General features: G+C 38.3%; 1 protein-coding gene across 9 annotated transcripts in view; it reads left to right on the top strand.

Moving 5' to 3' along the window:
• Window positions 1–13617, top strand: part of SPTLC3 (serine palmitoyltransferase long chain base subunit 3) — a 125363-nt gene that overhangs the window by 43887 nt on the left and 67859 nt on the right. For 8 of the 9 annotated variants that reach the window (XR_003535877.1, XR_003535878.1, XM_027693367.1 and 5 more), the window contains 3 exons: window positions 1919–2110; window positions 3670–3824; window positions 4660–4808. Coding sequence is in view for 7 of the 9 variants with exons in the window: in XM_027693367.1 (XP_027549168.1) it covers window positions 1919–2110; window positions 3670–3824; window positions 4660–4808 (496 nt within the window). In the remaining 2 variants the exon portion in view is untranslated. The remainder of the gene's footprint in view (window positions 1–1918; window positions 2111–3669; window positions 3825–4659; window positions 4809–13617) is intronic. The other variant, XM_027693368.1, reaches the window with a different exon arrangement.

Raw genomic sequence — 13617 nt, 5'->3', positions numbered from 1 at the left:
CCTGTTCCTTTGCCAATAAGATATACAGCAATAACGTGTTTCTTAATAAAATTGATAAACAGAAACAACATCATTCTCTCCTCTGGGCTCAGGTGTCATCACATCTTGATGCAATTGAATCAAGCACATCAAGCTACAATGCCAATTGAATTTCCATAGGTGACATAAATATGGTCTTAGCTTGTGGCAGATGTAAGGTAATATGACTGAGCTTAATCCTTAATCCTGAAATATTTATCTGATCACTATGTGCACAAAACTGTTGTGACTCTTGTGAAACTTGACTTGACCATGTATTTAACTCATCCTCATAAAATGTTTTTCATGGTAAATAGGTTGCCCTAAAAGAGCAATTAGCTTGAGGTAGGAGTGCATGTGTAACATTGCTTCAAAGGTCTACCCTCACATGGGGAAAGCCAGCCCTGCATTCCTTCTCCCTTGCATGGCAATAAGTCTTTCCAAAGTCTAAATGTGGTTTTGTTCAGCCCTACCAACACTTTTTTCCTTTTTGGGTTTCCTCCAAAGCCTTTATTTTCTCTCTTGTGCCCAACACCCCTTTTTACCTTACTTTTTTTTTCTTTTTAAATTTTTTTTCCTTTTTTAATTTTTTTTTATTTCTCTCTCTCCCAAAAAAACTTCACGAATCCAGAATTGGACAGCAAGATAGAACTGAAATCAAAATCCTTTGAAGATGAAGACCTTTTAATGCAATGTGAAGACCCATAATACTCTGTCTTACAAGTATACTGAATTGGCAGTTGTTTTTAATATGAATATTCTATTTCAGCTTGCTACATTAGGTACCTAGATAATCTACTTTTTTTAGTTCATCCATCCCACAAGCAGCAATGTATTAATGGTATTTCTTCATATGCTGTTAGTCTTGCTTTATAATATGCTGAAAATGTTTGTCTTGGATTTTTTTTTCTTTTTGTTAAACAGAGGGAACTATTTTTTCTGGATTCTGTTTTGTTATTTTTTAATTGGCAGGTTGGATGTTACTAGACAGTAACTGTAAGGGCCATCACATTTTGCAGAAATAAGGGAGTTACCTCTCTTTCAAAGAATAATCTGATGAGCCAACTGAATATGAGTTGGTTTGAGAAGATTGCAACTGGAAAACTTAGCTTCTTTACTTTGAGAATGAAAATTTTAGAATATTTTCATGACAAAATATTTTGTCCATACACTGTTGTCAATATTTAGAATTGGCTCACAATGGGCTCACTAATTGCTACAATCAAGGGTGTCTGTGTGTCTCTTCCTTTTTTTATCTTTTTTTTGTTTTGTTTTCTTTTACTCTTCTTTATTTTGTTTTTAAGTACCCTTAAAAGAGGGAGAGATCACTGAAAATGGGATTAAAAGCATTTGTGAAATCAGAACAGAAATGGAAGGCTGGGATCATAACGGTTTGGGATACTTCCTCAGATCTGAGGAACATCATGGTAAAGCTGCCCTATTTTAGGCTGGATTTTGTTGTATATAGGTTAGTTGCTGCAATGGGTTGCACAAGACTTCCAGAAGCAGTCAGGAACAGTGTAGGTGAGTTTTTAATTCTGCCCTTCCCTTTTTATTGCTCTACCTTGCAAGACAGAGTATTGTGGTTTCCATTTAATCACCTTTGAAATAATTGTCCAATTACACAATAATACATTGCTAATCCTTCATAAGTTTCACGTGTTTCAAAATAGACAAGGGAGTGGTGTTGGAGACACCTGCAATTGGTGGAGAGGTGAGAAAATGGAAGATATTTGTAGTGGTCAGTAGCTACTGCAGTGTTAAAGGTTCTCTTCAGCTGGTACAGTGTGAGGTCTAAATGTCTCTGCTAATTAGAGAAGATGATTTGCCTCCAGGTCTAAGGTATAAGCTTTGAATAGATGAAATGTATTAATCACAAGTTTCTGTTCTGTATTTTCAGAAGAATGGCGTATCAAACGGAACTCTCTACAAAAAGACATTTATTGAGCACTTTGAACAGGCACCAATGTATGTTGCAGTTTTTACTGTCGTGGGTTTTGCAGTGGGAACAATATTTGGCTACCTGCGAGATTTTATGAGAGCCTGGGGACTAGAAAAACGTAACATTGCTGAAGAGAGAGAACAACAAAAAGTATGTATGAAAAAGACATTATGTATCCACAGCTGAGTTTTCACCTGCTTGCAAGTGATTTACAGCAACCTGTCGAACTAACAAGGAATACACCTTTCATCTCAGAGAGCATTGCATAAGGATGAAGGGAATGACACACTGCAGTAGAGTTATATGCATGTGTACTCTTATGTATATATAGGTAAAATCATGATTTTTGCCTAGAGAGATGTTCACCTTGTTCCAAGAGTGTCATAATACTCTCAGCGAAATAGAGGTGCAACTAAGTTGATCCACAAAACAAGAAAACTCAGGAATGCCTTATTGTTAAATATATCATCTTGTCAAATCTCTTAAACCCCGACCTTCCTTTGTCCCACCTGGCTGCCTTCATATCCACAGGCAGTGATTTTTGTAATTGCTGGCTTATGTTTCCTGAACTGCTGCTCACAGAGCACTCAGGAATCATGTCCTGGCATGAAGTGAATGCAGCCTGAATTCTTCCAAGTCCTGACTTAGAAATTTTTTCATCCCACATAGTTCTAAGTGAAACTTGCACCTTAGCAAGCTCAACCGCCTTCCAACTTTGTTTAGAATTTTTGGTTGCTCCTCTTTCTCTGTGCAGTTTGATTCATCATTTACAGTAATACCTGGCAAAATGAAGAGAAAATGGGAATAGTGTTACTGTTCCTCTTACAAATACAATTTCTGAAATAATTTCCTGATTTATCTTTCCAAAGCTGCATGCACAGCTTAATGAATGTCATTTTCAAGTCACATCATGGTTTGGCCATTTGTTGATTCCTGTTGTGCCAGTTAAATTTTCTTGTCCTTCAGCATGGATTACACGTTCATTTAATTCTCCTACGTATGTTAACTACGTGCCATGTTATTTTATCAGTTTATCGTATCCAGTGTCCAACATGGATATACTCCTGTTTCATATAAAACTTTGTTTAGATTCCTTACATTTTTTTAATTTAATTTCCAAGTAAAATCCATAAATAGAAATTGTCAACCAAACCAGTTGTCTTAACTGGCTGTTTGTATGTCTAGTCTAGGCCAGCAATGCCCAGATCGCTTACACTGGAGTAGCTTTTATCTAATGTATCCAGCATTTCTTGAAATGTAATGAGTTGTTTATCCTAGTTTTGCAGTCTGCTCCACACATAGCAAGATGCTCAATTTGAAGCAGTTGGTTTCTCCAAGTGAAAGAATCTTTAATTTTTCCATTTCCAACTTTCAAGATATAAATGGAGAGTTAAACCAACTTGTTGACCATTTAAAAAAAAAACAACAAAACAGTTGACAACCCCCCCAAAAAAAGAACCCAATTTAAAAACACAAGCAGACAAACAAAAACCAACAAAAAACTCCACTCCTTAAAAAATCCAACACTGTGTTTCAAAATAATTAAAGTAAGATACTTGATGTTTGGAGTTGTGTGTGACATAGGAATATGTGGCTGTTACAGCTCTCTATTTACTAATGAATCCGTTTTTCCTTGTTAATGGGAATGACTTGGGTACAGAAGCAGACATTTTCCCAGCAACATAACCCTGTGCATGTTTTCAAACCAGGATTTTGTGCCACTTTATCAAGATTTTGAGAACTTTTACACCAGAAACCTCTATATGAGAATACGGGATAACTGGAACCGGCCAATTTGCAGTGTCCCTGGGCCACAGTTTGACCTCATGGAACGTGTTACAGATGATTACAACTGGACATTTAGGTGAGTCATCTTACACTCTGCACCTCTCAGCTTCAAAAGAATACTTCTGGTACATCTGCAAATTGCTGACAGTCTGACCCTTTTCCTCTGAAATTGTTTGGAAACGCAGTATGGATTTCCAAGTCAATCACAAATGGGTTTGTTTGGCTGTGTCAGCACAAGTAAAACTGCTGATGCTTCATTTATGACGACAGACCTTTACTCAGAATATTACAACAAAATTTCTCGTATCCCACGGTTAGGATTTAAATCACAATCTCTTGCGTTGCGTGAATGTGGCTTCTTGCTTTCACAGTGAGTCTTTGGGAGCGGGTTTTAAGCAGATTACAGCTTGAAGATTTCGGTGTATCGCAACTGAATTAAACAGCTGTGGGAATTCAGTGCATAGACAATGTGTGGGTTGACTATTTTTCAGTTTAGTGAGAATGTATCTTAGTGTTTCCCACAACATTTTCATTATGTTTAATTTCTCTGTCTGTATGACAACACTGAAGAATTTGTGGAAGCTGTTGGCAATTTGCTTGAAAAATTAGTGTCTCTAAGTTGTTCCTTAAATGAAGTTTTAGGCTGGTTTATTTATTTAAATCCACAAAAGCAGCCTTTCACCTAATAACCAGTATATTTGCATCTACAGCTTGGCTTCTAGAAAACATTCTGACCAAGAAAGAGTATTTAGCCAGAAAAAAGAGAAAGGCTGTAAGAACCTTTGGGTTGTTAGAGGACTATAAATTCCCAAATAAAACAAAATTCGGTGGAAAAATTTTGGGTTTTTTTTCTTTTTGCTTGTTGTTGGAGGGGAATTTGCACTATTGCTTAAAATTTGCTTTAATTCTAGGTTTACAGGAAGGACTATCAAGAATGTAATCAATATGGGTTCTTATAACTACCTCGGCTTCGCAGAAACGGATGTTAATGCTTTGAAAACTGTGACCATAGAGTTAGAAAAGTATGGGACGGGAGTCTGCAGTACCAGGCAAGAAATGGGTGAGTAAACAGCTGGATGGCCACCAAGGTTTCTGTAATTATATGCTTATTTTTACAGATATCTTGAAGGAATCGGATACTTTGAATCGCATCAGCAATTAGTTGTTTCGCAATTAAAAGGGATGCTGTGTTTTATTTGTTATCACATGAGGATATTTTTCAAAAGGAAAAATAATACTGATTTTTGGAAAAGCAAAACTAAATGCCTGGGATTTTTAATGATGGAAGGAACAGGCTTATTTTTTAAAAGAAGTAAAAACCACACAGAGACTTCAAGAACTGTTCTAGGGCAAATCAGTTGCATCACAGATTTATATCAGTTACCACACACAGAAGTTTCAGATAAATAAAATGAGCTTTTACATAATTTTTTTTAATCCCATGTTCTAAGACCATATTGAAATGTTTTATGGGACATTATTGGTGCAAAATAGAAATTTCTTGTGTGCCTTTAAGGAATAAACTCAGGAAGGCTCCATCTGACTTTTTTGGTTTATGTATCCTGTATGATTTGTCTGCTTTGTTGGTTTGTGGGCTGCATGTAGTGTTACCTTCAACTTTATATTTTTACACAAAGCTGTGCATTCCCAATGGTACAATCAGCTTACATTTCAGAGAAAATTTCAGGCCATAGAAATGCAAGGGGTGGTTTCTCTTCAGACTTTATCTTTCTTAGGAGTTACTTAAAAAAAAAAAAAAGGTAGGCTTGTCAGAATGGAGAAGTCTTTTATAGACCTTTTTTTCCTAATCCAGCAACATGAAAAAATTTCAGTTTTTATCTCTCGAAGAAACTCTGTTCCTCCAGAAATGTTATGGAAAAAACACTGTATTTATTTTGGGTTTGTATTAGTGTCTCATTTCCAGATGAAACAATAACGTGAACCTTGTCACCTGCTTCTTATCTTGTCAACATGCTTTGATTTGCCAATAATAACACCACTCAGAGAGGGTTCACAGATTGACCCTACTTTCCTTTTGTAGGTGACCCATCTGGTGACTGCAATATATTATTTAACCTGAATTGCATGCTTGAAAGTGGTCACCATTTCTAGTCATCTAAGGTATTGAAGGAAGCTTTCTCTCTGTCTTTTTGCTCTTGGATTTTGTCTAAGAACGTTTCAGTACATCTAAGATTATGGTTGGTGTTACTTATCCTTTAGCTTTTGCAGAATTTTTTTAATGGAAGACTTGTGTAACCTTGACTTATTTCCAAAAAAAGAATTAACTTGTTAAAAGATTTTTCCTTCACTGGCCCTGTCTCTGTTGGAGCCTGTCTGTCATCAAGACCTGTATAAACAACCTAAGGAAAGTAGCCTCATAGTGTGGATACCCTCTTTTCTTCCTCCTTTACCCTCTTGTGCTGCCTCAGCTCTGCTCTCATCACAGTCAAACAGATTTGAAAAATTCTGAGTTAAATATATACACACATATACTTCCAAGTGAGGTGGGGAAGTCTCTGTAAGAAAGGTCTTACCTTTTTTAACTATCATTTGTCATCTCCATCCTGCATAAATAGAACAGACTGGGTTTGTTTCTGGGCAGATCACATTTCAAAACTTTTGTTGTTATTGTGTGGCTGAGCTCAAGTGGTTTGAAGTAAAAAAGCAGTGAGCTGCAGGAGCCAAGGCTGTAAATTGCCTGCAGGGTCTTAATTCAAGAGAGCACTTGAACATATTTATGTTTTCAAGCTACATGACTTTGAAAGCACTGTTCTGCTTGTGTGCATTTAAGTGGCTGGCATGTTTGAGTTTTACCAACATCTCTCTTTGAGAAAGATCATTCCACTACTTTCAGAAGATTTCAGAGGGAGGGGAAAACAAAGAAGACACAAGTGAAAGTGATTTGAGTGATGTTTGAAAGAATACATGATGGTGAAACTGTCCTTTGTGCTCTTCTGCCTACACTCCTCCTCTTATAATTGTGCAGGCTGTGGAGTGGGTGTGAATGCTGTCATATCAGAATGTTGTTGCAGGTAGTTTGCTCTCAGAATAAGTTAATGTGGATGTTTAAACATGGTTAAAACTGATAAAAGCAGTGGCTGACATTCCTAGATTTGTCCTCCCTAAAAAGATTAAAAGCTTTTCACTCCATTTTTAATTCTATGCTCTTTTTAAATGATAATAATAAATCACTTCCTTAGTAAACAGTGTCATTTAAGACATGTTTCTGAGGCTTTTGTGGGATTTTGAATATGAAAGAGAAATATTTTCTTTTTTTTTAAGACCGAGCTAGCTATTACCCCTTAGGAGCAAGATCTTGGAGTTCTAGACAGTAGTTCTGTGAAAGCATTAGCTTATTGTTCAGTGGTCAGAAAGCAAATCAAACACTAGGAATTATTAGGAAGTGAACAGAAAGCCAACCACAGAGCCTTAGTATGCTGCATAAAGCTGCTGTTTGCTGTTGTCTTGAGTACTCTGTGTAGTTCTGATCAAAAATATTTAGCAGAACTGGAAAGTGCAGGAGAAGGGCCAAAAGGATCATCAAAGGCCTCAAACAGCTTCTGGGTGAAGAACTACTGAGCTTGCTGTCCTCAGCTGTCAGAAATGCCTGTCATCTGCCTCAGAAAGAGCCTGAAGGGAGAAATTATAGAAATCTTCATTGCTTCTGCCACTCCCAGATCTACAGGGTGTTGTATGAAGTTGGTAGAAGGTTTTCATCTAAATCCAGGAGGCAACTCTCCACACTGGAGGCTGGCAGACCCAAGGAACTCTTTGCAAAGGAACCTGCAGATGCCAGAACTTTACACTCCCTTGCATTCCCAGGGACACTGGCCACATGCAGAGGAGAGATCCTTGATAGTAACTAGAAAAACACAAAATGTTATCTGATCAGGATGTCCTTAAGCTGCAATTATTCAGAAGCTGGGATACTACTATATATGTTTGTCCTGCCTTCATTCTACCCCAGACATCAATACAAGACCACTGTCAGATGAAGGATTATGAGCAAAAGGGACTTTTTTTTGTGTGTATGGTACATTTAGTACTAGTTGTTTAGCATTATTTAATGTAATTAGTTGTTTAATATTAATTTATGTTATTAATGACATGCCTATAGCCATTAGTGGACAATTGTTAATAGTGAACCTGTTGACTAGCAAATCATTATACAAATTTGACTTGAACTGGGAACACACACAAACTGGTATTGTTATGAAGCTGGGCAATATTTACAACAAAGGTAGCATATAAGGAAGTAATGAAGCAGTAACCTGGCTGTTTTCGGTGTTTCTGAGTACACTAAGACTAGAAAGGTATTAGGGGAAGATACTTAAATCAACAAGAAAGAGATGCACATAAGCCTGGGGCATGTCTTCTATGAGAAGTAGCTTGGGTGAATGCGTGAAAGTGGTTGTTTGCAGATGGTAGGCAGAAGGCAAAACCCAGTGATGATGGGTCTGCTTAGAGGGGAAATACTTTTCAGTTCTGTGTGGTACGTGGCATGACAGTAGTCCCCAAAGGATCTTGGTGGCAAAAATTTAAGCATGAATAAGATCATTCAGAAAATTTCAGAGCAGCTGGAGATGTAGAATGGAGAAAGGTCCTCTTGGTCAGAGGGGCAGGCTGGGAGGAAGGATAGGACCATTCACCTGGAATGGTAAGAGTATTCTGAGCACATCTGAGACTGGGGAGGTTAAACTTATCAAAGCCAGCAGAGAAGATGCTGCATTAACTATGTGAGATGCCATGGGAGGATACAGCGAGATCTGCACCTATATCTGACAAAATTGACCATGAGTGTTATTTAAATTAAAACAGCTTTTGTCAGCAGCAGTTTCTCCTGTAGGTGCAGAAAAGGTTGATTTTTTTTCCTCTTTGACTAGTTCATTATACATCCTGTTTTTTCATGTCCTGATTAGTTTCTTGAAGTTTTGTTTTTCAGGAATAGACCTTGGGTCTGAATCAATAATTCTTAAAATGTTGAAGGATTTAAGTAGCCGTCCAGTACCTAAAGGTGGCTACAAGAGAGCTGGAGGGGGGCTTTTTACAAGGGCATGAAGTCAGGACAAGGGGGAATGGCTTTAAACTGACAGAGGGCAGGTTTAGATTAGATTTTAGGAACACATTCTTCACTATGAGAGTAGTGAGGCACTGGCACAGGTTGCCCAGAGAAGCTGTGGCTGCCCCATTCCTGGAAGTGTTCAAGGCTGTGTTGGATGGGGCTTGGAGCAACCTGGTCTAGTGGAAGGTGTCCTTGCCCATGGCAGGGCAGTTGGAACTAGGTGGTATTTAAGGTCCCTTCCAACCCAAACCATTCTATGATTCATTCCATAAGTAACTGGACACCAATTATTCGAGTAACTGGAGTGTTTGGAATGTTAGGGTATTTATTGTAAGCTGCCTCCAAAAAATCTCTGTACTACATTTTATGTATTTTAATCTGCCTCTCAAAAGTATTATTTTTTAGCTTAATAAAAAATTCTGGCAAATAGGAATCTAAATAAATTTGACGTAGCATGTATTCCCTCTATATAGTGGAAAAATAATGAAAGAATGACAGCTTAAATGTGAAGTCCTTTTTTCCCATGCAAATCCATGTATTTTAATGGCTGGAGTTTGAGTTGGCTACTGTTGGAGGCAGACTCACAAGCCTTTTGTCTGAGCCCGTCCTGTCATTCTGTGTTTACAGTCAGCCTTTTCTAAGCAACATAACTGAAAATTATTGACAAACAGGCAAATTAGTCTCCCGGTTGCTGCTTGCAGATGATAATAAAATCAGTAAAGTTACTTTATCTTTTAAGATAAGGCAGATTACCATGCCCTGACCACTCCTAGGCTTAGCACCGGGCTGGTGACAGGACTGTCACATGGAGAGCTGGTAGTTCCAATGTTCTATTTATCTAACTCCCCATTATTCCTTATGGAGATGATCTCCATGAGTAACTGGAGCAAATGTATCATTAGTGCTACTTAAGCAGCCAAGCAGGATTCCTGCCTTTTGAAATCCTTCTCCTGTGATTATGCCTTGGACCAAAAGACAAGATGGAGCCTGCACAGAACACTTGCAGGGTGATTCACTCTGGAGGGCACGGTTAGGAGATCACCCTTTAACACCTAACTTGCACTCAGTTGTAGGGCTTTTTGTTCGTTAGAGGGGTTTTTTTTTGTTTGATTGCGATCTGATTTCCAAAAGGCAGATCTGAAAATCTGTGCCAACATTTAAACTACAAAAGTAGCTCCATCCTCTTCACTTCCTTCTGTTGGGTTTTAAGGCCTAGTATAAATTTCTACCACCATTTCAAGAAGGTAAAAATATGTATTTCTCCATTCATTCTTTCTTCATAAAAGCTTTAGTTAGGGCTTGCTTGTTTTAAACTCAATATTGAACAAACACAAATAAATGGTCTGTTTTTCAGTTAAGAGAAAGAGATAAAAAACTAATGTTCCCATAATTTACAGTTTCCAAGTAGGAGCTTAAGGAAAAATACAACCACATAAATGAGAATTTATATGTGTGTGTGTATATATATTTCATAACCTTGGCTACTTTCTGGTGGGGTATGGTATAAATTAGGAAACATGAGAGGAATTTTCTTTAGTCATTTCCTACTAACATCATTTTCCTTTTTGTGCCTACCCTCTCATAAATAACTTATCCAATTTATGATCAAAGGGTCAGGTTTGTTCCTGGTGTTTCACCATTGCAGAAGTATGCTTTGCAAAGCAAGATTAAGCTCTGGATAGTCCACCTTCTGTCAGGTGGAATTGAAGGTGTCCAGAATAACTTAAGGGTTGTGTGACTTGTTTAAAACCTAAAATATCTCCTATATATGATGTTATCTATGCAAATATTTAGATAATTAAGGTACTGCCATCCAGGCTTTGGCGTGAAGAAGTTGGATTTAAGCTGTAAGTTTTGTTAACCTTGTGTTTTTCTAGAAGGAGAAAAAGAAACAAAACCAGAAAGATCTCAATTAAACTGAAGGTTTTGTTAAAATTAATCTACTTTTTTTTCTGATGATCAGTAAATTACACAGGTGCATCATTAGATCTGTAATACCCACAGCATCTTTATGGTATGAAAGCCTTATCAGCTGGTAGCAATGTCAAGAAAACTTGAGTATTTCCTTTCTACCAAATGACTCCTCAAAAGCCACCTATTTTGGGGCTGTTTTATGCACATGGCAGTGTTAAATGAGGCAACTACGTAACACCACAGTGTAATTCTCTCCCTCTCTTGCCAGTATGTCTCATTCTGCAAGTTTAGGCTTTGCTCTGGTAGTGGGCTCTGTAGGACACTTGATACCATTTGCATCATCCACTCCGGAAGCATGGTGTAAAGAAATAATACCATTTCTACAGCTTCTGTTTCTTCATCCTTCTATAAATAGCTCGTCCAGCCTTGCTTTTGTAAAAGCATGTACGCGTTTCAGTGATACTATTTTTTCATCTCTGACAAATGTCCTAGCAGGGTGAGTTTGTGACCTTAAGTTTCAACTGTGACAAGGAAGTTCAGGTGTTTTGTTCTGTTCCCCACCCTCCTAAGGGTGCCTCTGACAAACCTTCATTTTCATAGCATAATGGCTCTTATTCACCTGGGTGAGTCACATCAGGGATGCACAGGATTCTCAGCTGTTCCTTTTTCTTTCAGTGACTTGTTGCTTATATCAGTTTACTTCTCCAGCTTTTGTTTAACTTGAGGCAAGCAGGGATTTTCCTGTCTTCTTTGGGTCTCAGAATTCCAAACATTAAATTCTATTACAGGATCCTGTTGCCAGTGTTGGCAGTTTAACCAGTCCATGTCATTAGTGCATAAGAACCTGAAAGACTGTATTGGGCAGACTAACCAGTGGCACAAACCACCTTGTCCAGGCTGAAAGTGTCAAAGCTAAATAATGACTGTGGACCATGGGAAGTGCATTTTCAAGCTTTATCTGTCTGGTAGACTGACAGTGACTTTGAGCCCAAGAGTTTGGGTAAGTCGATGACAAAAGCCTGTCAGAACACAGTGTGCTTCATGTTCCCTGTCACCAGAGTGCAGTGACAAGTTAATGGAGGGAACTGGGTCATCAGATTTTGAAAAGGAGGGGATTTACTTTGGGAAGAGAAGTGTGGAAATCTGTGGAGGTGGCTACCATTGTGAAAGTCCACTTTTGATAAGATCTTTGATCTTAATGCCTATACAGTCTTGAGTCACAATAACATTCACCTGTTCAGCAGGGAGGAAAAACTTTCAAATTATTTCATTTTGTCTCCTAAAGACGCAGGTACCTTTCTCTTTTTTCTTTGTCTTAAATCTTTCCCAGGAAGTTGGTGTACATTATTTGGTTGTATCCTCATTTGGTGGATCAAACCAAGCTGTAGTCAGCATAAAATTCAGAACAGGTGAAGGATGGGAGAAATTTCTGATGTCTATGCACGGGGCAAGTGTAGAAGCTATCGCTGTATACAGTGTATTAATAAAAATGTACCAGTGTATCACTTCATTCCTCAGATCATGATGTTTGTCTCGAATCTAGCACAATACGAGACATTTTAAGGGCCGTGATAACCTGACTTGACACCTCTAAGGCTGTATTTAAGGAAGAGCAGTGTAATTACTGCCTTTCTTATGTAGCTTGAGATGTTGATGGTGAGTTGTTTCAGCTTGTGCCAGTTCCTTTGGATCAAATTTGCATCTGGCCTGGTAGTGCTGTTTATGCTTGTTGCAGGGGTTGCTGTGACTGGCTGGGAATGCTAGTGGAACAAGCCTCATCCCAGCAGAGCGTATCTGCCCCCTTGTTTCCTCTGGTGGAGAGAAGTGATATAACTGATGCCATTTAGAGTGTCCAAGGACTGACCTATACTGGAGATATCTTATGATATGATTAAATAAATGCATAATTTATTAAATAAATACCCCATTTACTCTAAACCTGGCAAAATGCAAGCTGATATGCTTTATCACCTCTGCTCAGTGTATACAGCTGTCATGGACCTCCCAGTGTCAGTACCGGTGTGTATTGTTTTGCTTCTGCAGCACGTCATCTCCCACCTACACTATTGCCATGACAATTAAGGTAATTCAAAACCAGGGCTCGTTTTGCAAACCTGTGTAATTCAGGTTTTGTTTTGCAAACTGATTCTAGTTTTTATTCCAGGATTTGTAGGCAATAGCAATGTACAATATCATCTCCATTCACTCTTGGGATTAGTAAATAATAAGTAGGGATCGATCACTTTCAGAATGTTTCATAATCACAAAATCAATAAAAATAGGTCCAAAATGTGCTGTTCCTTTGTGGGTCATCTAATAGATGCTTTAACAGAACAATCTGTATTGAATCAGGCTTTTCTTGTTTGTAAAAACAGAAAACATATGATGCAACCCCAAAAAGCAATTTAACTCCACCCCAGTAGCGTCAGATTTATCCCTGGAAAAGTCAGGGACAATTTTGTCATGCCTTAAAATGCCTCCCTTGCAAAGCACACACTGCTTGTCTCTCGTGCTTTCACAATCCTCCTTCTAATTCCAGCTATGACCACAGTGTGGTTGGCTTCAAGCTTCCATTTCAGACTTCATCAACTTTTTGTGTGCTGATATCCCTCAAGTGACAAAATGACATCTGCAGGGAATGCTGAGGCAGATGGTCATGCTGGAACTCTTAGTTGTCCATGAGTGCTGTAATCAGGTTGAAGACTAGCTGGGGCAAATTTGCAGAAAATATAGAACTAGCCATAGAAGTACACTCTGAGACCTGGGCCGGGCTTACAAGTTAAGGCATAGATTCTCACCCACATTTCCAGTGAGCAGCTCAGCTCTGAAGCACTGTAGTTTTGTGTTTCATGGAGCTTGGCTACTAAATGGTGGCTGTGTGCAAAGCCAGCAT

The sequence above is a fragment of the Neopelma chrysocephalum genome, unplaced genomic scaffold (assembly GCF_003984885.1).
Source record: "Neopelma chrysocephalum unplaced genomic scaffold, ASM398488v2 Primary Assembly neopelma1_91, whole genome shotgun sequence".
NCBI lineage: Eukaryota > Metazoa > Chordata > Aves > Passeriformes > Pipridae > Neopelma > Neopelma chrysocephalum.
Note: the sequence above shows the minus strand (reverse complement) of the source record. Positions and strands in the feature narration are given on the sequence as shown.